Source organism: Amblyomma americanum, chromosome 8 (genome assembly GCF_052857255.1).
Source record: "Amblyomma americanum isolate KBUSLIRL-KWMA chromosome 8, ASM5285725v1, whole genome shotgun sequence".
Taxonomy (NCBI): domain Eukaryota; kingdom Metazoa; phylum Arthropoda; class Arachnida; order Ixodida; family Ixodidae; genus Amblyomma; species Amblyomma americanum.
Genome location: NC_135504.1, coordinates 25306483 through 25334472, shown reverse-complemented (window position 1 = coordinate 25334472; position 27990 = coordinate 25306483). Strand labels below are relative to the sequence as shown.

At 44.1% G+C, this 27990-nt stretch overlaps 2 protein-coding genes across 9 annotated transcripts in view; one reads left to right on the top strand and one right to left on the bottom strand.

Annotated features, from left to right (window-relative positions):
* Window positions 1-4530, top strand: part of LOC144101159 (85/88 kDa calcium-independent phospholipase A2-like) — a 36315-nt gene extending 31785 nt beyond the window's left edge. For all 8 annotated transcript variants that reach the window (XM_077634203.1, XM_077634199.1, XM_077634200.1 and 5 more), the window contains one exon: window positions 219-4530. In XM_077634203.1, the coding sequence (XP_077490329.1) occupies window positions 219-434 (216 nt within the window). In that variant the 3' untranslated portion in view covers window positions 435-4530. The remainder of the gene's footprint in view (window positions 1-218) is intronic.
* On the bottom strand, window positions 4489-27820 carry Pms2 (mismatch repair endonuclease PMS2). The gene is made up of 22 exons (XM_077634196.1): window positions 27517-27820; window positions 27350-27436; window positions 25071-25173; window positions 23920-24022; window positions 22270-22439; window positions 21605-21683; window positions 19592-19689; window positions 19339-19438; window positions 18499-18583; window positions 17708-17787; window positions 16986-17076; window positions 16856-16911; window positions 15973-16069; window positions 13722-14537; window positions 13293-13386; window positions 12229-12265; window positions 11871-12001; window positions 10220-10389; window positions 9319-9356; window positions 9130-9234; window positions 5784-5819; window positions 4489-4628 (listed from the first exon to the last, which is right to left on the bottom strand). Exons 1-22 carry the CDS (start codon window positions 27647-27649, stop codon window positions 4566-4568), a joined length of 2772 nt encoding a protein of 923 aa, XP_077490322.1. The 5' UTR covers window positions 27650-27820; the 3' UTR covers window positions 4489-4565.
* Between the last annotated feature and the right edge of the window lie 170 nt (window positions 27821-27990).

Below are 27990 nucleotides of genomic sequence, written 5' to 3'. Positions count from 1 at the left end.
TGTCACTCAAACAGCACAGGTGGGTGAGTGGACTTGAAGGTCGAAGCAGTAATTTAAAGAGACACCGAGGAAAAGAGTTGGCCTGCATCAGTAGATTACCAAGTTCTAATGACAAGAGGTGTTACTTTCTCTGGAAACTGAGCTTTCACAACTTAGAGAGTGGCCTCAAGCAATCCCCGAGGCCACTGCTCATAGCGCACCTGCACCATACCACACAGGCTACCCAGGCCAATGGCCGTCTTGTTGACCGAGCCCAGGCCTGGTGCCAGACCATCAACGTCCCGTACTTCCGCCTCAATGCCCCCATCTCCGCCGACGTGTGCCTCAACGAGACCGACAACAAGCTGCTCGTTCGTGTGCTGTGGGAGACTCTAGTCTACATGCGGGGTCGTCGCGCCGAGCTCGACGAACTCGCCGAACTCTTGCGGCCCTGAGAGCCGACCCAAATCGCTGCCGCGACACGTTGCAGAATGGGCAGCCTCTCTACAAAATCCCTGTGTTCGCCCACCGCTGCATCCCTACTGGTCTTCGAATTTTCGTGCAGAAAATTTTGAGCCAGATGCAGTGATCGGTGCAAGCCTCGCCGCTTTTATAACGCCGTGACTGCAGGGCGGAAGGCCAGCAGGGTGTAGCATATGGCTGTTTGGTGCTGAGCGCAAGTTAGAAACGTCGTGGCAGAGGACCGGCCTGTCAGCATTCATGTGAGGATCTTCGCGAAAGATCTGCCAGAAGCTGCCCTCTGGGGAGAAACTCGGGGACACAGCTCAAAGGAGTTTGGGGAAAAGGTGTGCGTCGTCGGTTCACATCTGCTGAGCAGAGGCAGGCAGCTAGCTGACCACGACTGGTTGCGCGTGCACTCAGGCACCATGTGTGCCGTTGTTTCAAATTATATAGTTTCTTATTGTTAGCGTGTTATTTAATTATAGGAAAAGTGACGTATTGCTCATTTATTTTGCACTCTTCTTTCTCTCATGGCGTGGTGGACAGCAAGCTGTGTGCTGAAACCTCATGCAGCAGGTAATAAAAGAAATTAACCGCCCATTGTGTGTACGCAGGAAGTCTGCGCTCCGCAGTTCCTTTCGTGCGACGGCTGCAGGTTGATAGACTGCATTGAAGTTTCGTTATTTCAATTTTATTGTTTCGTTATCGAAGTCGCTCATGCAATTCGTATGTTACCTGCGTACAGATTTAAGTCATGTTTGCTTTCGTTCCTAGCACTCATTGTAACTAGCCCTTGCGACGGTCGGGCAATAAAACGCCATGTGGTTGATAGAGTAAGGCTGCACTCAGGTTGTGTGGCATTCTTTCTCTTGGACTTGAGACAAGACTAAGCTCCAAAGAGGAGGGGGGAGTTGGGTTCATACTAGTAGCTACCAAGTTAACCCTCCCTCCCCCCCAAAGGACCAACTAGAATGGTGTGGTGTGTGAAGCCTGTAGGCACCCTCCTTTTGAGCAAGCCCATTGCCCCTTGACCACCACATGAGAGTGCATAAGTTGAATAAGCACGGAATCATTTGGCATAGCTTTTTATGGGTTTCATGCCGAATTGTGTATTTATTGATTTTTATAAGACAGCTAGCTGTCTTTGTCATGCCATGAAATTCCACTGCTCATGCAGGCTGCACAAGACCGAGGCACTACAGTTCGGCTAAACATCCCGACTGTTTACTTTTCAGGACTGCACGCTTTCTGTGACTTTCAACCTATCAACAGTTGCATCTATAACAGCCAGCTGAGAAATGGAAACTCTACTTCAAGGCCAGTGACATATTCAGGTTCACCTCGCACGGAACTCCAACTAGCTATTGCACCAGTTTTGTGTCATGCAGTGTCCTAGAGTGGCGAGCCGGTCGATCATTCTTCAGTCCATTCCAGTTGCTTGCATCTTAACAAAGCGCATTTATGTAACCCTTTTCTAGTTTAAAACTGAAGAAGTGAGTAGGTTTGTAAAAGCTTGTAACAGATGCTAGATCAGGTACTTGTCATTGTCCAAGCATTGGTGTGAACCAATTATTCCTTCGATCCTTGAAGCTCTTTCTTGTTGGCTGGATTTGACCGCACATTCAGTCGGACAGCTTTGCGACAGGCCGGTTTCTCACTTCCCATTAAGCAGGAGCAAGGAAAGGGTATTAGGAGGGAGCAGGGTCTTGCCAGGCTTTTTGCAATGTTGGCAGTGCCACTGTGGGCTCTTTCCCACCGTGTGATACATCCTTTCAGCAGTGTGCATCTATTGAAAGGTTTCGAAATGTTTTTCCGCGGTTGTGAGGTTGGAGAATATGAGTGCCGTCCAGCAGTGCCAGCACACCAGTATTTCAGACATCGCATAGCATGACGAGTAGCACACTGCGATGTAGCTGTAGGAAGGATTACTTTTTTTTTTATGCAAAGTGGCAAAATGGTCACAGCTTTGACAAGGCTTGCAAGCACTTTTTCTCCGACCTGCCTGTGAACGCACCAGACTGCTTTCAGGACTGGGGTGCTTGGTACAATTCATCTTGAAGCTTGCAGTGCATCGAGTCGTGCATTTGCGAGAGCTTTGTAAACGATATTTGTAAGCGTTTTTGCAAGAAGTGCATTCAAGAAGGTAGGTGGCAAGCGGGGCTATCATTCGAGGCAGTTCAGTGCAAGCGTTGTGCAGTTATGGTGCAAATGTAGCGCAGGCGTGGTGCAAAATACGAGACATGCACCCCCCATTTCTGGCTCCTCTAACGCTTTCCTACTGCCAAGTGAGATCTCAGTTTGAAAGAGGCCAGCACCTGCACCGAATGTAGACAGTGTGCCAGTGGTGCTCAGAGGGCTTGGTCGGCACAGCTGGTGTGTGCTGAACGTCACTTTCTCTTTCTTCTGCGCCCATGGTACTGGGTTTGCACAGGTTTTCGAGGCATCCCTGGGTTGTCTCCACAAATTTTGCTGAATTCTGCGCACGTGATGTTACTGCCGCTTCCCCTGGGAGCAAGTGAGCAAGATGGTACTGCAAGTCTCTCTGCCGGCAGAGACAACATAAAAAGCACTGCAAGGCAACCACAACCGGTACCTCTTGAAAACCTGTACAAGCCTCTCGTAATACAATCTCAGTGCCTCTATAGCTACTTTGCAAGCATATTTGTGCCGTCTGGGGCAAGTAGGTTTAGATAGCTACGTATATTCAAGGGCTATTTAAATACAAATATTCTTCAGCCCTGGTTGGGCTTGTTACTGTACTGTACAGACACTGCTCTCTGCATTCCATGCATGCTTGCCTCTATTTATTTCCCACATCATTTGTCGACTGTTCCATCGCCGTTTTCTTGTTGGCAGTAGAGTCCTCCTGAAGTGCACAGCTTGCTTCACGTGGCATTTTTGAGAGTTAGGTTGTTCCAGTTTGACCAGAGTCTTGCTTTTCAATGCAAGGGCTCCTAACATGCATTGCAAATTTCGTAGATGATTCAGAGGGGCCATATGGGATTTACATATCCATTCCCAAAGGGAGGCTTTTTCTCTGACTTAACATAGGTTGTTTTATCGAGGATACAGCAGATTTATGAAAAATACAGGAGTGCAACACAAATGTATGTTACATTTCTTAACATGCATTTAAACACTGATAAGCACCAGTTTGTACACTCGAGTTCTTTCATAGTTTCTTCAAGCCCCCAGATTCAGCATTGTCCACTACACAGACATCTTAACTAGACAGGTTACATGCATTTGGTTGGCATGGCGTAATGATTTCAATGGTAATCAGTTACTGCAACTACCAGATGATTTTTTTATATACAGCTTAGTCTGCAAAGCATGCCAAATGTAGAATGTGCATATTGGAACCTGATGGTCTTTCTCGGGCTTGGTGTTCAGTCAACCTGATTAAATAGTGAAGAAGAATCTTTCCGCGGGATAAAATTTTTCTATATGCTTATCCGAGAGACACTCGCAGCTCTGTCATGTTTTGTGTTCGCGTGCATCCTTGAACATCATGTACGGACTGTCATCCACATCTTTATTGAAACATGTGCGCATGTGTCTGCTCAAATGCTGTGCCTGCCAGAGCATTGCATGCACGGACCTATTACGAGACTTTACAGGCAGCACCCAAGGTGGTGTAACATAGTGTGCATCTAGCACAAGATTTACTAGGCATATTTACAGAGGTCACAAATGGCTACCCATTTAAAAAAAAAAAAAATCTTCAGAACTGAATGCTCTTTGGCTGAATGCAGCTCGTGCTATGAAGCTCTGCTAGCGCAAAAAGCTTATGTTAAAAAAAAAAAATGCTGCGAAGGCCTCACCAGGAACTACATTTCAAGCTTTTTCTATAGTTTAGTACATAGCCTTGTGTAGTCGAAAGTTATATATTTTATTACAGGCTACATTTTTCTACATGTGTGAGGCATGTTTTCTGTTGCTGCCTTATTTATTTACAAAATGTTTTTTAATGAACAGGTTGTGTTTCGTGCAACCTTTGTTATGGCTGCTGTGCTGTGCTTGGTTGCAGAATATGCACCTTTTGGACACATTTGTAGTCAATAAAACCCCAAGTGCTTTCACTTGACAGCCGAGTGTCTGATCTCTCGTCCTTGTACACTTCTTCATTCGGGCAGAATTGAAAGGTTGATCAGATGACGCATCGTGGGCCTCCCATGCGGGCAGTTCTGTTGGCAAAAATCAAGTGCATGTATTTGAATGACCAATGCAAGTAGCAGCAGCTCCAAGATGTGCCAACCAAGTAGCTGCTCAGCTAAGTACTGATTATCCATGCACGACAAGCTTTGTGTCTGCTCATCAGAGGGCCCATTGAGAGATGCTGTTGTACAACTTGATTCATTTACTAGTCGCCACATATACTGTCAAATGAATGCGCTCGTGTAATGAACACACCCCCTACTTTGGCTATCAAAAAGTGCAATTTCTCTTGATTGTTATACTTGAACAAAGCGCAGGAACAGGCACAAGAAAGAAGAAGACTGAACAAGCGCTGACTAGCAACCGAAGGTTTATTGAAAAGGAACACATAAAATATACCCTTTTCACAACCAAGGGCATGCATAAGCTGCACCAACAACAGTGATAACCTGACAACATCAGTGATGGTGATCGAGATGCAATAGTTCAGTCATGAACGAGTACGGATTGAATCTTGGCACATAGATCTTCAGTAGGCCTTGAGGTGTTAGGACTAACTAACTAAGATAAACTAACTAGAGAAATCAGCAAAGCAAAGTGACTGTGAACTATTGTATCTCGATCACCATGACTGAAGTTTCCAGCTTATCAGTGTTGTTGGTGCAGCTCATGGGCGCTCTTGGTTGTAAAGAGTATATTTTATGTGTTCCTTTTTAATAGCCCTTCAGTTGCTAGTCAGCGCTTGTCCAGTCTTCTCCTTTCTTGTCTCTGTTCCTGCGCTGTTTTTGTTCAGTATGAACCAACTCGCTCAACTCGCCGTTTTATTGAATGTTATACCCCCCGTAATGAACGCATACCGCGAAATTTTGAGTTTTTTCAGGATCATTACAAGAGTAAATGCAGTGAACCTAAATCTCCAGCAAGGCATTACTGTTAAAAAGTTTAGCTGCCAGGTATCATTGCTGATTCGTCGGTGAATAACAAAAAAATCTACATACAACAGCATAAGCATACAACATTAATGTGCTTAATGTTTCATTAATGTGCTTATGCATACAACAGCATAAGCACATTAATGAAAAAAGTGGCACCCTTGAAAAAAATACTTCAATTAAAAGTACCGTCAAAAACAATTTCAAATTCAGCCATCTATTGATGGCTATGCCTTCAAAAATTGTACTCACCCACGGGTGGTCCAGTTCACCAAGGTGGCCAAGAACCTGAAAAACAAACTGCAGTTCATTCTACAGAACACAGATTGTAAAGTGCTCAATGAAGGGTCACTATAGATATCGTTCTGTGAGCACAGGAGAGTGAATTTATTGGAGGACAGCTTGATTAGTGAAAGTCTGGCCTGCTGCTAACCACACGGAACAGAGAAGCAGGAAGAAGTCGAAGAGCTGGCTGGGTAATTGCCATAATGGAAGCACGGGGGCAACCTGACTGACGAAGTGGAATTCTAACAGACAGTTACATGGGCCACGCGTTCCAGCGCACCGCATTGATCCGATAATAGAAGTGGCTCCAGGACTTGTACAATGCTCATTGACCAATGCAATCTGGGCGAACAGACCATGCATGGCATAAAGCAGTTTTGGTCCAGGGCTGGTGCAGCATATAATGGTTGTTCCAACTCAATCATTGTCACACTAAAACCCCGCCGATGTTTAAGACGAAATTCGCGAATGTGTCGAGAGAAGTCTCGTGACCTTCTGACGTCGTCACAACCTGCCTTGATGGGCCGTGCAGTTTGAAATGCCTCGCAGCGCAGGACCCATAGCATAATGGCATTTCCTATTATGGCTGTTTACACTCCACAAACAATTAGTATGCACCTGTGCCCAAGCTGCAGAGAGAGCTTCCTGAGCAGTCATTCATGCAATAGTGGAAATTGAAAGGCAAATCAATCAGTAGGCTCTCTTGCACTATGAAGCATGAAACCACAAAAAAAAAAAGGGGGGGGGGGGGGGGTAACTGAGGCACTTGCACTTTAGCACTGCCTTTGGCTGGGGTGTCCTACACTCAAAGAACAGCAAAGAAAACTTGGGTTACGAAAGATTTTGTCCCCATCACTAACCATTTTGGCGTGACAAAAATATATTGGCCTCAACGTGTTCAGTGCATTTTCACTGTGTTCACTGTCGGGGCAGCGAGTTTCCACAGTAAAGAGACATTAACGCAATGAAAAAGATTGGTCCCAAAAATTAAAGCTGTCCATATTAACTGCGGTCGTATTAATGGTTTGGTTTATGGGGGTTTAACGACCCAAAGCGACTCAGGCTACAAGGGACGCCGTAGTGAAGGGCCCCGGAAATTTCGACCACCTTGAGTGCACCGACATCGTACAGTACACGGGCCTCTAGAATTTTGCCTCCATCGAAATTCGACCGCCACGGCCGGGACCGAACCCGCGTATTTCGGGTCAGCAGCCGAGCGCCATAATCACTCAGCCACCGCGGCAGTAAGGTCGTATTAATGAGGCACGATAGTACTTTGCTCTCATCAGAACCCAACAACAAGGAATGCCTGTCACAGTCGCACTTAAGTAGCCTGCATTGGGTCATCAATTGCAAAGCAAATAAGGCCAGGGTCGTGGCTTCCGGCTTCCTGTGTTCACGATGCCTGTGACGCCAGCACAGCACCGTGTGAGGAACAAGGGCTTGACCAGTCGGTGTTCTTGTTGCAGCCTAAACATGCACCAGCAAACGCATTCAGTGGCCTGAATGCAGATGACTTGTCACTCTGCAACTTTCACAAGATGCTGGTTCCATCATCCACCAACTTTGGGCACTCCTTCAAAAGTTGCGTCATCATTATCATGTGAGCTGGAGCACTGTCCCAAGGTTGACAGGTTGCACTGTCCACAATGCTCACCAACTTTAATCTTGAGAAAGGTATGGAAATGCACAGACCTTGGCATGCAGGGATGCACCAAATATGGCTGAACCAAAGATTAGTAATTTGGCAGAGTACGAGAGATCCAAAAGAGTAAATAAAAAGTCCTAAACAAATTGTTCGATATAGCAGGGCGTTTGTATAATGTGACCATAGGTAGCAGTGACCACAAAGTCGGTGCAAAAATTTTTTTAACCACCGCAAGAAATGGTAGTGACCAATTCTTCATTTGCTACAAGGATGCAATGTCGTGCCGACATTTGCACTGAGGATGCAATTGGCAGTTGCTTGAATGGAGGCCACAGCAAAGGATGCAGACTTGCCCTAAACACCTCATTATACATGCTACACAAATGTAAGGCTGTGCTTTCGAAGTGTTTTAGCTATATACAGGCAAGAGTAAAAGTGGAGAGATCAAGGGAACAGTAACAGAACTGCTTGTTGGTGCTATCTGAGAGCACATGCCTGTTGTCGAGACATGAGGAGTGCGTCCTCCCTAATATGCTGGCCTGCTCAAACGGGCATTTCCGTCAGGGACAGCTTTCTCGACAGAAAAACCTCAAGGAACCCCTCTTTGCTTCCGCGGGGGCAGGCTGCCTCGGTGAGTGAGCTAGCACGTGCAAGCCATTTAATCAGTAAATATCTATTGTAAATCACTGTTTGGGTACAACTTAGCACACAAGCTCTGCATGTGGTTCTGCATGAATAATTCATGAATAGCCAGTGTGGTAAAATATTTCACGTGTAGCATCTTTGAAGCTGAGCTCAATGATGCGTCGTCTTTCACTGACTGGCACAGGCGGCAACTTTCATAGGAGTCAGCTCAACACGAGAAGCTGGCTGACAGAGCTTTTCATTCTGCAGCGCGGTGCCCCGGGAATAAAAGTGGATGTCGTGCATTGCGTTAGATGGCAGCATGCAGAACTTGTGCGCAAAGTTGTGCCAGTGACTTGGGATAGACACTTCCTAATTAACCAGCTCATGTGCGGTAACTCGCTCGCCCACACAGCCTGCCACCACAGCTGTAGCTGTGGCCTGGTGGATTCTCTACCGAGAGGTCGTGTCCGAGGGAAATGCATTTGCGAACAGGCCAGCATATTAGTATCTCGACAACAGAAATGTGCCGTTAGATATTACTGACATGCAGTTCTACCACTGTTGCCGGGGCCTCTCCATTCTCACACTTGCCTGTACATTTCAATGTGATAAATGCACTGTCTTTATATTCGCAGGATGCTAAGAAGTGTGGTTGCGGTCTAATAAATTGAAAGCTATTATTTCATGTGCTTCACATAAAATGCGTGAAATTGCCAAAAAAAGCTGCACCATAGTGTTCCATTTTGCCAGCGATAGCTGTGTGGCCATGGTATTGGGCTGCTCTTCCCAATGTTGATGGATTGAATCCCAGCCGCAGCAGCCACATTTCAATGGAGGCGAAATGCAGAAACACCCGTGCGCTGTGCAATGTCAGTGCACATGAAAGAACCCAAGGCGGCCCAAATTGTTATACATACGACCATTTTGCCATCGAATAAGCAGGTTAATGCAGGATGCAATGCTCTGTGCCGCAGCCCGAGCTTAGTGCAGCCTGACACAGCATTTCATTCTTCATGGAAAGCTAAGGGTACCACGCACCTTCTTCATGGTAGGCACGGTCAGGGCAGTTCCCACCATGACTGATTTGCGGCAGGCACGCGAGGCAAACATCTGGCGCAGCTTTGAAGGCCTGCACACAGTGTGCTAAGCAACAAAGACAGGCACAAAGGTAAATTGAAGTACAGCCATTCCCCATTAAACTCACTATACGCAAAGTACACTACTCACGGGGTTGTCACTCAGCATGAAAATCAACTCGTCCACATCTGCAAAGGTGGGGGGCAGGGGCATAGGAATCGTGTTACAAAACTCTGCTCAGAGCAATGTACTGCGCCATTATTAAGAAGACGCGATACACAAGTAAACACAACAACAGGATTAAACTTCCAGCTGACGTCACCACATAGCCACATGAAGAACACTGCCCAAGCAAGAAATATTTCCCATGGTGCTAACACGGGTACAAATCAGCATCATAACCAAAACTCACAGTTCAAACAAACAGCTAGTGCCTTTAATCTGATGGCAAGGGCACAATATGTCCCCTATCCATATGCAACAATACACATACGCATGCATATCCCCTTCAATCACGAATTATGGTCAGAGGAAAACTTTCAAATTTTCTGGTTTTTGTAATGAACATGCACCGATAGCACACAAAAAAATTCAACCCTCCCCTATGATTAAATATGCAATATGTCGGGGGTCATGATATCTCCACATCATGACTCTACACCGTTTTCAGAAAGTCAGTTGTACTACTTTTGACTTAGTATGTCTGTAAGAAGTCGTTATGTCAACAATAGAGCTTATTTTAGGGCTTTTGAAAACACTGATGCATGAAAAACAAGCAAATAGAAATAGATTCACATACGTTCCGGAGCAATACTGGCACTTACATGAAGCATGGAGGTGTCCATCTTGAAAACGGTTTTCTACGTTCATTTCACACGCCTGGCTTAAAATGGTTCTATGTGGCTCATCACAAAGGGTCCAAGATATAAGCTGTAGCCATTTACGGCACATTATGGTTCAGCAGTAACCGAAGAAAATATCCGTGACTGAAGGGGATCTCTTTAGGTATGTATGAAACTGCTTCAGTAGCTGCAGAAAAGAAAATGCTTACCTTCCTTCCCAAACTGCCAGCTGCCACTGACGGGAATGCTGACCAACCGGACACGTCGGCCCGGTAGTTTGGACTCATCCACCTCAAAGTCAAAACCATTCTTCTTGAATATTTCAAGGTTTTCAGTGAGTACCATCTCGTTGACTGCGGTGAGCTCTAGCGTCTGGGGCCTGGAATTGCAAGCCAGTTGTGAAGGCATGAAAAAAAAAAAAACGTAGACAATCAATGCAGTTCATGTGGTAGAGTATGTGTTAGCATTAATGACCCCACTTGTGCGACCAATTTCAGTGGACAGGCTGAAATCACTCATACAAGTCATTAAAGTTCTGTTTACTTTTTGTTTAAAATGGCATCGTTCAGTGTACACAAGTGCAACCACTTTGGAGCCAGGAGCCGAACACTCAGTAAATGTCCGACCACTTCAAAAAGTGAATGAGAACTGAGAATTGTATTACAAACCAATGTTTGTAATATAATAAAATTGGACTGAGTAGACTAGGGAAATACAGATGCTACAAAATGCCTGAACACTGCATCCTACTTGGCAGTTTAAAGCATCAGCAGAGGACACTAACCTGTTCACAAAAGATGAAATTCCGTAGTGCTAGGCATAACTTTCTCGAGTGAATGCTAGCATTTTCTTAAACAGTAGACAAAATGCTCAACACAGTGCAAAGAATGAATGGTGCTAGAAGAATTGGACCCCATGGCGTCCAGTCCCGTGGAATTACCTGATGTATCAGTTGGCGCTGCTTGTTGGTTCATTTAGTTTTTATTTATGCTATGTCATAGAAAATACAAAGCAGCTATTAAACCACATAGCCACAGGCTAGTCTCAGGTCCAAGCAAATACACAAGATTCAAATTCAGGTTGCAGCAGACTGGCAAACCGCAATCATATGTCTCAAGTCGCCCATGCCATGTACAGCACAATCAATAAAGTGGGTGAGAAGCCAATCTTCGAATGTTATACATTTTGTTTTATACAACAAAACAATGGAAGCAGTAACACAGCAGTAACATCAGGCTGTCTGAATGGAGCATCTACTACTACGTGTTGAGCAACTGCTTGGTGAAACTGTGGCAACGGCGGCCACATTTATTCACAGGCCTCCAAGGCAGGCGCCTCAGAGACGCCTAAGTGGTGCCGTTACATAGCTATTATAGCCAATATTCTATATTGGACCCAACGATGGCCTTCTGGTTATGCGTCCCAACAATTCTTGAGTGTTTTTATTGGACATTGTATGAATAATAAAAAAAAGAAAAATCTGTAAAATAAATAGTTATAAAAATTTTGGACTACTACAAATTAATGAGTTATCAAAAAAGAAGCTGACTTAAAATCAAAACCTAGCTTTATGCGTAATGGCAGTGAACTCAAAATTAGGGCCCTGCTAAATTCCATCAGCCTTTTTCTGCACAAATTGCATTAGATAAAGGCGAATTAAAATTCTGGTTAGCTATGCCTTTTCAACTTATGTCGCACATGTACTACTAACAAGAAATGAATGGATCAGATGGGCCAGGATTATCTAGCTTGATGAGCACACATAGGAACAAGCACACTGATGTAGGCATAGTGTGTTCTATGGGTGTAGGCACTTAAACACAGACACACATTGGGCCTAGGAGGTCTATGGAGACTTACACAAGCAGCCGCTGCGTTTCCATGACGACCTCGCGCTGAAGAGTTTCAAAGTTGTACTTCTCATCAGCAGCATGCTGATCCACGATGAAAAGGTCGTCACCAAGTTGCGAGATGATAAATCCAAGGTTGAACTGCACAAAGTGCATGCAGGTCAGCCATAGTGATAAATTACAATGGACAACACAAAAAAATGCCTGTAATTTTTACATCCGAAGAAAGGGAAGTTTATATTGAGATTGTAGCAAGTGCATCATAGAACCAGCCCTTACTATACCATGCACCAGCAGGTTTTCAAGCACCATGAAACATGCATGCAATGAGTGCAACTTTCTTGTGTGAGTAGGAAAGGCACCCATACCTGACCTATGACTTCCATCTTTGCAAACATGTCCTTGCTGTAAGAAAACCAGAAAGAAAAATCTTCAGTCATATTTCTTGAGAAAAGCACGCATCACAACCATTCGAACGACGCGTACCGCTGCAACATAGTCCGATGCACTTAGGGGAATCTCTCAGGGCAGAGAAGGCATCAAGCAAGGGAGAAAATGTCAATGTGAAAGTCGGATCTGTCCACACGCAGCCAAACAGCAGGTAGTTAAAGCTACACAGCCTTCTCAAGTCTTTATAGCAGAAGAAAAATCTGTCCTAGTTTGGGGCTCAAATCTTTACAGTGAGCTGTACAAAACCTATACGAAGTAAGCTATTCAATTGTGGACGGAACAGTGTGAAGCAAGATGAATGACAAAAGAAGAAGACACAAAGATAGGCACTGTGTGATCAGCGTTATCCGTGAACAGCATCATGTAGCAAGCTATAAGCAGAAGCTTGAGGGATTCAGGTCCAAGTCTGGCTTCTGCTTCACACCTGGAATCCTGTAGATTAACATGAGCACGTGATCTTTGAGTCTCTCATCTGCATGTACAAGTCAGCACCGCTTGGTACTGTCCACATCTGAGGCGCTGACAGGAAATATAAACGCCACTTCTGGAAAAATCGATACCTCACAAGTGGCAAGTGCACTGGCTCCAAGCTGAAACAATCACGGTTTAGATCAACCAGAGCCGGTTGTTTGTTTCTGACCCTAGAGCTCGCAATGAAAGGTGGCCACAACTGCTCCGCATGGAAAAAAAAAAGTGCACATACCGGATGTGCACGACAATGCACACCAATGCAAATCGGCGATGGGTATGGCCAGAGTTGTGAATAATATATCGCACTGTGTATTCAAGCACAATGGGTTGCCTCTGTATGACCTACTTTGTCTACAACACTGTCTGCTGACTGAGTTATCCAGTGGACTTGATCGACAGACTGTGTGTGAACTCTGAAGAGTTCCTAAATCTGGCAAACAAAGCTCATTGTCCAGTGGCTGCTAGGAATTAATCCAGCAAGCTGGAGCAAGAACCAAGATGTAATACACACCTGATCTGCTTGCTCAGCTCATTTTCAGCTGCCGCATTGTCAGCAGGAGTGATGGTTGCCCGAAAGCCACGACACTTTTCCAAACACTTCTTATCTGAAAAAGGGTAGAATAAAAGAAACTTACTTGCTTATAACCTTGCACATGCACTGTCTCTGCTGCTGGGCTATTCATTTGATACATACAAACTGCACATGCCAGGAGTGCAGCTCAAGACATCGAAAAGAAAGCACATGCTACCATACTGATTCCTTTCTAATCTGTGTTCCGAGCTGCGCTCTTGTTAACGAACAGGTTGAAATAAAAAGAGGCAGTGACATAACTAAACAGCGAACTGTTGCCACCCCCATTTTTACGCCTCTTAGGGGCAGCCAAGTTTAGTCCAAGTGAAACAAATGAAACTGCAGGTGAGTCGGTACAACTACACTCACCAGACATGCTGCGCTGTGAATCCCTGAGCCGCTGGGCTAACCTTTGACTGCTGAACCTGAACGGCTCTGCTTGCCTGTAGCCCTTGGCATGCTCGTCAACTTCAATCACCTCTGGCTGCACTGTCGGCTGACTTTCTGCTCTGCACAAGCTGTCATTTTCAACTAGGTCCCCTTCACGCAAAATTTCACTTTCCTCGAAGCCAGGCGATGCAGTTCCAGTCAATCCGTCTGCACATTCATGGGGGGAAAGTTCCTGAACCGCAACCGATTCTGCTCTGTTCACGTTCGATGCGTACCGAAACCTGTCCAAGGAGCAAGTCCCGATAGAGCCTGCTTTCTTGCCATCAGGTTTGCTTGGGCACAAGTTGCCTCCACGTGTGGTGAGAGCACGCAGCGTCCTCGCACCGCCCTGGTTCAAAGAGCCACTTTTTGAAACACTCCTGGTGCTGTCTTCCACACCAAAAGCACTTCTAGGAGTAGTTGAGATGCCGTGAGACGAGAATTTTTTTTCACTTGCCAGAGATGCTGAGCTGCCTTTGTGTTGAACATCACAAAACTGCGCAAGGTTTTCACCGCTGACCAACTCTCCAGCCCGACTAAGAGCAGTCGCAGTGCCTAAAGATGAGCTCCGAGAACCCACGGGACCTCCTCCGGACACCACTTCTTCACTGGAGTTAAATGATTCGAGGGACTCGGATTCAGTTGTACTTGAGCCCTGGGAGCAACTCTCAGAAATCGTGGACTGCGAACAGCTTGACGGGGACTCTTCGGCTGAAGACACACCTATCCGATGGCTGCCGCTCCCAACCCGACGAACTGGAAAGGAAACCATATTTTTTTTAATCCACATTTTCGCATTTTAAAACAAATAATCAGTGGAAGGAAACATGCATGAGGCAAGCCTCAATATCCGCTGGTAATGCATGCAACAACCACTGAAGCTACAGCAAAAGGTGTAGAATTAAACAGTGAAATGCCAAGTAGTTGAGCTCATAAATTAAAGCAGCAAATCCCTCGCAAACCACAGCTACAGAATCACGACAAAGAATCGAAGCAATATTTTGCACAGATGTCGCCTAGGCGTTAGTGTAGCACCATGGAACAGGTTAGGCCATAACATTTTCAGCCGCATTGCACGTGCTCTTTTGGTGCTCACATTGTCACTAAGCCATGCAAAAATGCTACAAATGTATGAAAGTAAAAAAATGTACAATATGCAAGGTGGCCAGGCCATTTTTACCAGGACCTCTCAAAAAGAGAGTAAACTTAAGGTGCATTTAAACTCGGCGGCAACAGAATTGCCATGGTGCTCAGGAGCTCAGTCAGGAACTCAGCAATTCTGTGCATACAAGTAGAAAGATGCATGCATGGAAGCCAAGCAACAGAGCAGATGGGACATTCTCTAGACAACAAAAATGCTCCCGAGCCTATGACCAATGCCGAAGAGAATGTTCGCACTGTTTTCAGGCTTGCTCGCTTAAGGCCTACACAGGGACGAATTAGTTCAGACAGCAAGAAGCTTTAAGCGGCTGTCGCCCGTAAGTTCCAATCGTTCTTGCAGCACACTGGATGCTGCAGTGTGTTCAAATATTGGTAGAAACTTCTTGTTCAGACATTTGTATCAGGTTCTGGCTTTTCCAGCTGTACCTTTCAATTTGCTTGAAACCGCATTTAGCAAAGAGATGGCAGTCATCCTGGCCACTGATGCCATTCTTTTCCTTTTTTTTTGACACAACAAGCACCTTCACCAGAGAAAAATACTACTCAACACAATTTATCACCAACTGCTCTGCCTAAGAACGTCAAGGCCAGAAGTTCAAGTCATGGTGAAAGTAGTGCAAAAGTCCAGGACAACAGGAAGGATGATAGTGCTCATATGATTTCACACACTGTGTTGTCCCGGACTTTCACATTACTTTCACCATGACTCCAATTCAAGTCGCCCAACTTTCCACTTTACTGCAGAAATTCAAGCTGGTGTCACACCTGTCTTTGATAATAATGTGACAGCCAGCACACTGTCCCTGGCCAAGTGCTTGCATTTGTTTCAAATAAACCTGCCCAGGCTTTGTGTCTTTTAAACTTCGCACTCCGAGAACACAAATCGTTCATAAATATGCATGCTTGGCGCTCACAGTGACAGTGAACAAGAAGCTGCCTTTCATTCTGACAGCAATCATCCAGATGCGAAATTCTAAGCTGGTTCCCCGTGCTAGCAAAATACTCTCTACTGCAACAATCCAGGGCTCACACTTGAAGCTCTGCAGAGAGGGAGACAACGTGGCAGATGAAGCAGCACCGAGAGCAGATGATCTTCTCTTCACCGGAGTGCTCAAGAGGTCTTCACCCTAACTAGGCATACGGGAGGAAAAAAAAATTGATTGGCTGAAAGTTGTCCCATGTTGACCCTCACGAAGGGGAATACTTCGTATGAATCACCTCTTTTAATACAAAGCATGCACAGCTACTGTACCCTGTAATGAGCAGCAAGGGATAATGAATGCAAAAAAAATGACCGGACGTTCACCCTTGCAGTAATGCGAATTTCTGCGACAGAGGGGGGGCCTGTCGGAGTGTTTAATAAGGCCCAGTCGGAGTGTTTAACTCTCGGTACTAAACAAGCACGAATAAGGATGGACGGTTATATCCATATAAAAAACAATGACATCACAAGTGACACCATTGTATTCGAATCAAACAGTGGTCGGCATTCTGGCTAATCAGTACAGTGCATTGTTTTGGTGTCACTCTGTTCTAGCCAATCGGCATGGCTCACTGTTGTGACATCACTCCATTCTGATGAATCGACATGATTTGCTGTCATAACATTCCACTGTCCCCACGTCTGGATAATAATTAGCACATAGCACATGAAGGGGTTAACGTTATAACTTACAGCACAGTTAAATATGAATCAAAATACTTCTCACATGATGCAATTAGCAATGTGTTTGTAAAGTTAAAACATTAACATTAATAAGCAAAAGGAACCACTAATTAAGATACACTGAAATGACTTTCCAGGCTCAGCTTCTGGCATAATGTATTGCCCTTGTTCCTTTGGGATATTAAACTTCACAAGTTTCATTTTTTTTTTTTTTGCAATGTGGTATCGTCAGAGCATCAGAACTGACCTTGTTAGCAGGTGATAAGTTCTGCAGGCGAGGGCTTAAATATGAGTGTATGGGACCTGCAGGCAAGACAAAAGTTGAGGACAGAGGCACAAATTGAAGCTCAGAAGAACTAGTATCACCAGGCACTCACTCTGTAGTGATTGTGACAAGGCGGGTGATGAGGAAAAGTCGCGCCTCTCGTACGTGGACGCAATCGGCTGGAACATTGCCATCAGCGAAGACTGCAGCAAAGGCAGTTTCACATTACGATAGGATATAATTTTTTTTAAAATCAGAAGTTGTCAACAGAGTTGCTGTATTACTCCGCTAATGAATCGCAGCAGAAAACGAAACTGGCATTTTAATGTTTGACTATTAAAAAAATTACAGGCATCAACATTATTGTGTTTGCAACTTCCTCTGGTGATTAACTTTTGGTTAAGTAATAAGAAAACCTTCAGCATCAGACTATTTCTTGGTCACCGAGGAACAATGTGCGGTGTCCAGGAATGTGAATGGAGCTTCACTGTGATCACAAGTGGCAATGATGGCAAAATCTGAGCGTGCAAACACACGCCACGCTCTGAACCACAGCAAGACTTTCTCTTAACATTAATGCATTCCAGTGGTATCTGGTCTTTCACATCATATTCATTTGCACCCTATAACCCTTATACAGCTGATCATGCTCCTACAGTTTTACTTTTTGCATTACATGGCAATGAAAGACATTGTCAGTAACATAACATAATAAGGGACTCTGCAAAGACCAACAGCACTGCAAGAATGTTAACAATACAAAATTATGCAGTCCACAAAGGAGTGGTTTCAAAAAGAAGTCGGTGAAGTTATAAAAACTGGCAGGCATCTTACCTTAACAACAGCCAAGAGGTACTTCTCATGGTGGATAAATACTGAGCGTTTGTCGGGCGTCACATTCACATCTACCGACTCTGTACAAGTGCAAAAAAAAAAAAAGTACCAGGCATCAGTACGACATTTGGATGTTATATGGGAAGTAGTCCAGTTCAGTACACATTTAGCACATGGCTTAACCCTTTCAGGCACCACTCATTACTTCGGTTAAAAACGTACACCTTTCTGCATAACTAGCATATTTATTTAGAGCCTAGAGGCATGTATGAAATTTTCACAAACTGAGATTTGTTGGAAGTTGTAATGTCAAAACACCAGGAATTGTCAAATAGATGTTCAAGGGATTGTGGGCTCAATTCGGCTTTCGAAGTTGTGTAAATTACTATGTATTCAGATGCAAAAAAACATTTCTGGTGGCAGAATCTGTGTACATTAAAATGGCAGGACTTGTGCTAACATGTTCACTGTTTTGAGGATTATTATTCACTGCATTCACTAGTTGACATAAAAAAAAGCACGTTATTTGCGATATTAACTGAATCCGTCCAAAATAAAGAAATTATTAGGTTTTGCACATTTCCAAGAAAAGCTTCAATTTGATATATGTACACAACTTAATACAAATTGCCTTCGAGTTTACATAAAAATCGCAGAAATGGCTCACAACCACAACAAAAACCAACCAGCAAGTGACCGTCACAGCCGCCTGCAACTCTGACACTGAAAAATAAATTTTAAGCACGCATTGGTCAACATCACAGAAAAAGTCCAACAGGGCCATGCCTTACGTCTTTCAAGATGGATGTTGATGAGCAAGAAGGGGTACTGGTCACGGTTGAACGTGTGGTAAACACTGTTCACCAGCTTTGTAAGCTGCATAGAAAGAAAGAAGCAAATTAAGCAGCAGCATAGAATTCAAATGGGAGAAAAATGGCACGCAGAAGGTGGAATACAGCTTCAAAAAAGAAAAAAAAAAGGAGGCATGACACTTATCTATGGACCAAGGACAGTAGCACCAGAAATTCCGCACGATGCATGATAAATGCACAATTTGGATGGAGAGTTTTCAAATTTGAGCTTGGACAAGTACATTTCTGTGTAATATACTCATATTTATTTATTTTTCTTTCTTGCTCTTTTGATATGTTGACATGTTGACCAGCTTATTTTGCTTGCAAACTGTGCTGCATGACAGTTTTTTGGCACTGATCCCTGAAGCTAGGCTGAAAACACTATTATTTTACAAACTACGATCACAGAGTACCTGTCGGTCTTGACGTCATGAGTTTGAATTGAGACCCAGAAGCAATTTTGAATCCAATCTTCTCAGCAATGAACGTGTCTTTAGCTGCCGTACAAACACCAATTAACATAGCTAGAAAGAGTCATAGAATTGATATGTGTTATGAACAAAAATTGGATGGAGTTTTTCCTCTGAGTTCCTTTAAAGTGTGTCCCATCTCAAAGGGTGCAAGCCTGAACAACCAGCACAATGCAAAATGAAAACCAGCGGCACTGAACAGGGACACATGCTAGGATGGGTGTCCAAAAAGAAATAAAAATAAAAGTGTCGAACCTACATTGCCTGTGGCATAACGGGCTGCTGAACAAGGACAAGAAGGACTCACCTTCGCCATTTCACAGGGTCGAGAATTGACAAAGACAAACTGCCTGTCGGAGGTGCTGCGGCCCGAACCATGTGCACATGAGGAAATGTAGCCCTCAATTCTGGATCGGAAAAAAAAAGCAAACATAACAACAAGAAACTTTAGCAAAGGTGACATCTTTCAGCAGCCCTTCGGTTTTCTTGTTAAAGAGGAAAAAGGCTTCTTTCACTGTCAACGAGAGCGCGGCTCACTTTCCTGCCTACAGTGGACATACCTCATGCCGGGAGGATGGGCCGACAGCCTGGTGAGAGCAAACTCTTCCAGGATGTCTTCAGTAGGAGCATGTTGCTGGATATCCAGAAGCTTTGTCACCTGCACACAGCAACAGACATAAAAACACCCGTAAGTATCCACAGCTAAAAAAAAATATATATAGAATCGGTTAAAACCAAAAAGTGCCATTTATAGGCACGCTGAAGCCAGCCAACAACCGTTTTTGGAAGCAAACTTTTCCATTCCTTTCGTTTTCAAGTCATAGAAATGCTGAGGAGGCATTCGTAACGGTACCACCAATATTTTAAACTCACATCAGCAAGAATATTGCTGCCGTGGATTGTTTCGTCCTTCAAAGAGTGCAGTGGTTATGGCCGAGCGCCTATGCATGCAGCTGATTTGACTATAGGAAATTTTTGGTTATTAATGTAAATTTTCCTTAGATGCATGGAACATCTTTCTTTTTTTTTTACCAATGGCAAAGAAAGCTCGGACTCAGCCGAGCGTATAAGAAAAAAGATTAACAGCATCAGCAGACAGTATTAGATCACATTTCTCATCAAGAGTTTCCAGGAATAGCGTTAAGTTCAACATTCTCCATCATTTATTAGGTCAATGAAACAGATCCCCCCCCCTCACCTTGGTTTTCATTAGGATCTCGCCAACGCTGTGAAGCATTGGTGCCAATTTTGCCTTTTCCCAAACGTACTGACACCCTTGAGAAAGGAGCCAAAAATTTAAAGCTCTTGTCTAAGCTCTAGAATACTCATAAAAACTGCTCCAATGGCCTTTCTATACGAGACAACTACCTCGGTACTCTAGGTTATGAAGACTCTGAGGTCGGAGAGGATCCTTGTAAATGATGTGATCCCCTTGGGCCTGCTAGCATGACATCACAGCAGCCAGCAGATAAAAGGAGTTTAACCTATAAAATGAGTTAATGGAATTAACCGTGTCATCATGAAAACTGGTCAGTGCCATTGGCGGGAGGACTTCCTTAGAGGAAGCACTTATTGCTTCATTCTCAAATTGTATCCCATTATAGATATAACATATCTCTCTCCCTCTATGGAGGCCTGGAAAGGAACCTACTTTGTCAGGAACAGTTACCAAGAATCTCACTATCGCCACTCTCATCTCGACTCCCATAACAACTTCTCAACATCCCAATTCTCTTTCCCTACTTCGCACTCCAATACACCTTTTCCCAGGCCCACTTCCCGGCAAATAAGTTCCTTGTAGCTTCTTCCCTAATATTTCAGCTTTTGCCTTCGGATGTACAAAACGCGCTATGTCTTGTAGTGGACGGATTCATATATATTTACCATTGAGTTTATATCTAGCATTTGTATTATATTTATACTGTCATTTTACAAGGGCTGAGGCATTTTATTCTTAATTTTCTTGTAAATTCTTGTAAATGGGCTCAGCTCATGCCAAGCTTTTGAGTAAGAGATGATAGAGGCAATAGCTTAAAACTGGTCAACAGCAAGTGTTTTTCTCCTCATATGTTCTCTTGCCCAGTACGAGCAAGCATGCGCTCAGCAGGCAGGTTTTTCCCACCACAGTGGAAGTGCACGAAAAATTCCGCATGTTCAAATGTCACATCTAAGTGACAAAGAACAAAAATAAAATTAAAAACCTCACAGCAGCAGACCTCTGTTCATGCTTTCTCCCCATGACACCCTTACCCTGTTCAGTCTCAAAAAATTCATCAGAAAAAAAAAATCAGACTTTTTCCAAACTCTCATTACAAACAGGATATACACCATTTTAGTTGTGCCCAGGTTGGCTGGAAAAAACAACTGGTACCTCAGCCACTTCTCCCATTTATTTATTTATTTGTTTATTTATTTATTTATTTATTTATTTATTTATTTATTTATTCATTCATTCATTCATTTGATTCTTTGTCTGTTTGTTCATTCATTTGTTTACCCACAGCACTGTGTGTGGTATCACAGTCATTGGGGGGGGGGGTTGACTTGGTTTTGGCATGCCCAGCATCGCGTACCTCTTTTGCACCATACACGGTGGCGATTCGTTCTCGGATGGCTTGTGATCCCTGGCTGTTCAGCACAACTTGCTTGCGCCTGTGGCAGGGACAGAGAAAGGCATTAGTGCAGCAAGTGTATTCTCTGGCACCGTTACAGATTTAGCGCTGCATGGGAGAGCAGTGGCCTTGGATGACAAGAGCCTGGCAGCACAACCTTTCATATTAAACAGACACTTAGGTCAACTCTGGACAATTTCTGTTCCTAGTAAAAATCGATTTGTGGCTCTCTCTGGCTAAGCTGGTGTTTGTCCGACAGTGAAAGATGCATTTACTGCAGAGAAAATTGAAATGAAATATTTTTTCCCACACTCAATTCAAACTTGCGACATAAAGACCTAAAATGACTCTGCGGTCACCGTTTGGAAGTAAGTGGCGGCATTGCCTAGCCTCTGAGATTCGAAATAAAAAGAAATGTCTCGACGTGAACACACTTTGCTAGCGAAAACAATTGGCTGTGCTCCTATAGCTGTTGCCCCCCCCCATCCCAATTTGCTGTTATTCCTGCCAGCGTGATCAGTAGATATTTGAATAAATAAAAAAGATCAAAAAAACTCTATCAGCTCAAAGTCACACTGCGGACCTTCTCTTGTGGCCACTGACCAATTCAGCGAGAAGGAACTCACCCTCCATCAGTGAAGTTGGCGCATGTGATGTTGACTCCCGTCACAATGAGGCAGTAACCCGTCAACAGCGACACCATGCGGCCAAACTCACGCTTCAGATTGGACAGGAACTCCCGGTGACGCACGGGCAGGGTGGAAAACAGGTTGTGCAGGCTCACCGTGGTTCCACGCTTCACAGGAAGAGAAGACCACGGCAGGACTTCCAGCAGAGGTTTACCAACACCGGAAAACTCAAAACCAAATACTACTCCATACCTTTGCACTAGCGACCTCCATTCAATCTCAAAGAGTGCCAAGAGACAGCTGAAAATACGATAAGTACCCCACTCTCACTGTCTTCCACTATGTTTAACTGCACTGACGCCAAATTCATATGCTGTGATCAGACACACTCTCTCCATTATGTGCTCATCTTAAAGTCAACCCAGCATACTCAAATGCCACACTGCCAAGGTCATCCAAACAGCAGCGGAAAAAAAAGGCTGCACAGATACACCATGAAGAAGTCTCGAACATGCACTACATTGAAATAATGTGCATGTGCACCGACATGGTAAAACAATAATACCACTAACTTCATTAAATAATTGGCTTCAATATCCATATTCCCTCCTAGCTACGGTTGACTGGAACAGCCTTACTAACGATGCAGTTACACAGGAGTCATTAAAATAATTTGAAGAGCACGTAAAATAATTTGTTCATTTTGTTTTGACTTCGTGTACGTCCCTTTTAGTATGTTTACCCACCTTAGTATGGCGTTGAACAAGACTGCAGCGCGCATAAATAAATAAATAATTGAACCATTCCTGCATGCAGCAATGCATTTTACGACAGACTATTTGAAAGCATGTTTCTGGACAAAAAGTGTGTGATGGAACGCTTCCATTACTACAAGCCCTAAAGAAGCGACTAAGGGGGTAGCAGCAATCACAAACATGCTTTTGGCATGCTCATTCAGTAAAAACACTTACACACACTTGTAGTAGGTCTAGCAGAAACCCCAGTTAAAGTAAAAGATTAGAGAAGCTAACGGTGGCAACAAATTTTCTTGACAAAATTTCATTCAGCTAATTAACAAATCTAGTAGAACTACCATGCAGAAATTATATTGTTTGAAACACTTGGTTGTGCAAGTTGTCATGTATGTTTCATATCTCAATAGCATTGTCACACACTGAAGCCAATTCTGCTCAATCGGTCATTTGTACAGCTGCACAGAGATGACATGGCCAGCATGATCAAAACACGTGGTTCAAGTTACTACCAACTTTCTTTTTTGACTAGCCTGTCCATTAACAGCAGCATCTGCAATCATTTTAGAACCAATGCTCTTTCTCCTATTTGTCATTGATAGAACACAGAAATTCATTCATTCAATGAGTTCATTTTATTGATGCTTGCAACACTACCAAGAAACTCTCCCTGATAATCATCATGAAGACCCACTTAGCACAACTGCAGGGTGATTTTGTTCAAACTGCTTTGTTTCATTACATTTCGCAGCTGCACTTTCAAAACCAAGAAAATTCCATCTGATGCACAGTGAAATGTCTTGCATCAAGCTCGACATATCAGGACTTAAATGAAACACACATTAAGCTAGTGGCTTGCCCTCAATCTCTCAACTACCACTTTGTGTGTGCTTACCTCTCTGGCGCATGGCGACTTGGAAGTAATGACGCCATTGTGGTCAAATTTGAGCAATGTTCCCTGCGTTGCATCCTTATGGCATGTTGATACGGTGACATCACTGCATCAGGGATAAGAAAAAGAGCAGCACTCATTAGTTTTGCTGATGCCTTGCCTTAAAAGGGACACCGAGGTCAATGCCATCCAATTTTTGTTCTGTTTGTTATTGTTTTAATGAGATGTTTATTGCCTCCTTTGGTGATGTTGGCGCACAAGTGGAGAGTTAAAATCGACTCTACGGCCCATTCTCACTACGCTGATGCTTGTCTGGGAGCAGAAAGCCTATATTGATGAGAAAAGTAGGCTAGCCGCTCAGATTCACAAACAAAAAAGTGTGTTGACACACCACGATAGGCATGCGCAGAGGGGGGCCAGTGCCCCCCCTCCCAATAGACGTGGGGAAGGGGAGTGCAAAATTTGTACCACATTGTTCCCTGCTATCACAAGACATGAACAGGCACTACCATGAACACTTTTCACCCCCCCCCGCCCCTCATAGAGAGACCTGTGCATGCCTATGCACACCACAGTTGCATGAAAATAGCCAGTGATAACACCTGCATTTAGTTTCTTTGGCTTTTCCAGCTTTAAAAATTTCCAAGTTTAGTAAGAAGAGCACCTTGGTCATTAGAACACGGTAATCAATCGGTAAAAGCCAACTTCTATTAGTTATCAGTGTCCCTTTAACGTGATGCACACCATTGACACCAACTCCTTGAGTATCTGTCCCACCTGAGCAACAGTTCTTACGACTTTACCTTATTCCAGAGTATTGGGACTATAATTGGGTACGTTATTGTCATAACTTTGTTTCGATGATTTGTTTGCAAAGTCTACCTATTTGCCTTTGTGTGTGTGCATGCATGTGTGCTTTGTGAATATCCATTAAATTACTGTGACTCATGTGCAACCGCCTAGTTCGTCCCTTCAGGCTATAAGGCAACCCCGCGCAGAACACTACCAGCTTTGTGACACGCTGAACCACGTCAAGCTTTGCTCAGACAGCGCACACCTTGTAGCAAGCCCATGGTTTATCAGCCTGGCATTGAAGAAAAAAGGTGACGAAGAGGAAAGAGTGCCACCGACTGTCACGTTCTCTTCCAACTCACCAGAGTGCACAGAGTGAGCTCAGGGCCTCTCCCCTGAAACCAAAGGTGGCCACATCTTCTAGGTCAGAGAATTCACGCAACTTGGATGTGTGGTACTTCAAAGCTGCAGGCAAGAACGAAAGTAATTATTTGCTTCATTGATTCATGTTAGCTTACTCACTTGCACACAACAAGAAAGAATTGCGCGTTCAGAGGTAAGGCAAATTTAAAAATTTACGAAAGAAATACTGATGTACAAGAACGCAAGAAAAGGTGGCGGTGTGCTGGGTTTTACGGTACATATAACTGAGGCTATCATGCACCAAACACAGGGTTGAAAAGACGCAGGGAAACACAGGGTTGTGCTGGCAGACTATTTATTCTCAAAGTGCAACAATTTGTTGATGACACTTCCTTCTTTCAGGAACCTAACAACTCGCAATAAGTCTACTATTGCATTCTCTCCTAAGAGCAAGTTGGGGTGGATAGGAATGTGTTGGTTGTGAAATACTGTGAAATGCTTTTTTCTTAGTTTTTACAGTTTTCTGCATGAAAATAAAACCTGGTTTACCGTGACCACTTCATGACATTGGTTGGTTTTTTGGGGAAAGGAAATGGCGCAGTATCTGTCTCATATATCATTGGACACCTGAACCGTGCCATAAGGGAAGGGATAAAGGAGGGAGTGAAAGAAGAAAGGAAGAAGAGGTGCCGTAGTGGAGGGCTCCAGAATAATTTCGACCACCTGGGGATCTTTAACGTGCACTGACATCGCACAGCACACGGGCGCCTTAGCGTTTTTCCTCCATAAAAACGCAACCGCCGCGGTCGGGTTCGAACCCGGGAACTCCGGATCAGTAGTCGAGCGCCCTAACCACTGAGCTACCACGGCGGGTTCATGACATAGTGCACAAAAAGAATTTCGTCGTTTCATGAGCATGAAGTTATGTGTAAGATAGGTATGTTCGATGCGAAGGTGACAGCTTCAGTAAAGTGTTCTTGGTGCTGACGCAACTGCCATTTCTTTAGTGGACTGCCATTTCTTTATTAGTTTACTCTCTACTAGTTTCAAGCAACCTTTGTGCAGAATATTTACCTTCCTTGGTTTGCTTTGGTGGGCTCATGCCGCCCATATGTCGGTGCTTTTATTACCAGCTATTGTATAATTTGCTGTAAGCAGCTAAATATGATTATACAAAAAAAGCCATGCAAAAAAAAAGATGTAAGACAAAAGTATGATACATAACAATTAACATTAAACTTGCCAAGAAGAAAGGCTAAGGTTGCTAAAAGTCAGCGCCTGTTGTGTCTTCGGCAAATGTCCACATCTGCGTTCTGCACTGTTAACTTGCGAATAGAACTTTAAAGAGCGAAGAGGTGCTAAGCTGCTCTGCTATCCGAACTTCTATATTAGCAATGAAGGCTTCAAGTGCACATAAAATAAGCATTACGCAAATCTGTTCCAAATGCAAATCTGACATGCACAAAAAAATTTTCAGTTCCAACTGGAGCTCGTTTGTTGCCTTCCATTTCTGCATTGTTTCCTTTTTTAATGCGTTGGCATTAGAGGCCCCACTGCAAGCCCTCGCCAGTGTCGACGTATGAATGGTTGTGTAGTGTTCCTGTATATGCTCCCGCTGGGAGCATGGAACATATGCAGGAACACTATGGCTGTGTACACAGAAGAGCCACCTAGGTGCCACCTGCCTAGAGAAAGAGGGAAACTGATCTCCACTTGTATAGGGAGAGGAAGGAGAGGCCACCTCCTCCCCCCCCCCCCCCCCCCCCCCCGTAAAAATGAGTAATAATGACTAAGAATTACTTGGCAAAAATCAAAACGACTAATAATGATCTAAAAAAATGGAAGAACGTCTGTGATGTTCTCATGTGTGAAAAGTTTCGCGAGCGGATAACATTGCGTATGGTCGAAAAGAAACTTCGCAGCAACACAGATCGTTTCAGAGTGCACAAAGGCTTGTAATACAAGCGCATTGCAAATGCGTAATGCAATTAATTAAGCGCCCCTTAATTCTTTTTTCGTGCTGCTTTTCATCGTGCATGTTCGCTGACTATTCCTGGGTGCTGCAAAAAAAAAATCGATTTTTTTTTGATAGCCAAGGACGAAATGATAGTCAAGGACAAAAGTAGCAATTGCTACTTTCGTCCTTGACTATCATTGATCGACACGAATTGGGATGTACTAATCATAAACTGCAATTAAGCGCTTCCCAGAGACTGTCTCAACGCAAACACGTGGAATCGAACCGGAAAGTGAGCAGGAATCGAATCCAAACACTCACCAAGGCCGGCGAAATTCGGCTCATCGACACCCTCTCCGTCGTCGACGACTTCGACAAGTTTGCTGCCGTAGTCCTTTAGCTTGACACCTGCCAACACAACGCGCGTGAGTGTGCTGTTGAAATCTCCTTTTATTAGAAGCCGCGCCAAGTATTGAACACGTGCTTACTGATGTTCTTAGCCCCGGCATCGATGCTGTTCTCAACCAACTCCTTCACAGCTACGGCCAAGTTTAGAACCACCTGTCCGGAGCATATCCGATGCACCGCGCCACGGTCTATTGCTTTTATTTCCTTACTCATTGTCTCCGCATCGCAGCCACGCCGGCTGATGCGTGCCGGAGGAGTGGTGCACCAGACTCCACCGACTGATGCAAACTGTCCGCTGTCCGTTCAATTCAGATACCGTGACAGCGCCAATCGCGATCGGGACCGATCGAAACTGCGCGATTTTCTGTTGGAGCGCTAAAAATCGCGCGCATAAAGATGGTGATGATAATGGCGATAGAAGCCATTAAATTTTCTGTATCGAGTGGGCGCAAAAAACTTATACAAAATAAAATTTAAAAAAAGAAGAGAAATAAAAAAAACATTACGCTGAACTACTTTTTGCACCTTAGACCAACGTTTTTTTCTCGGATCGC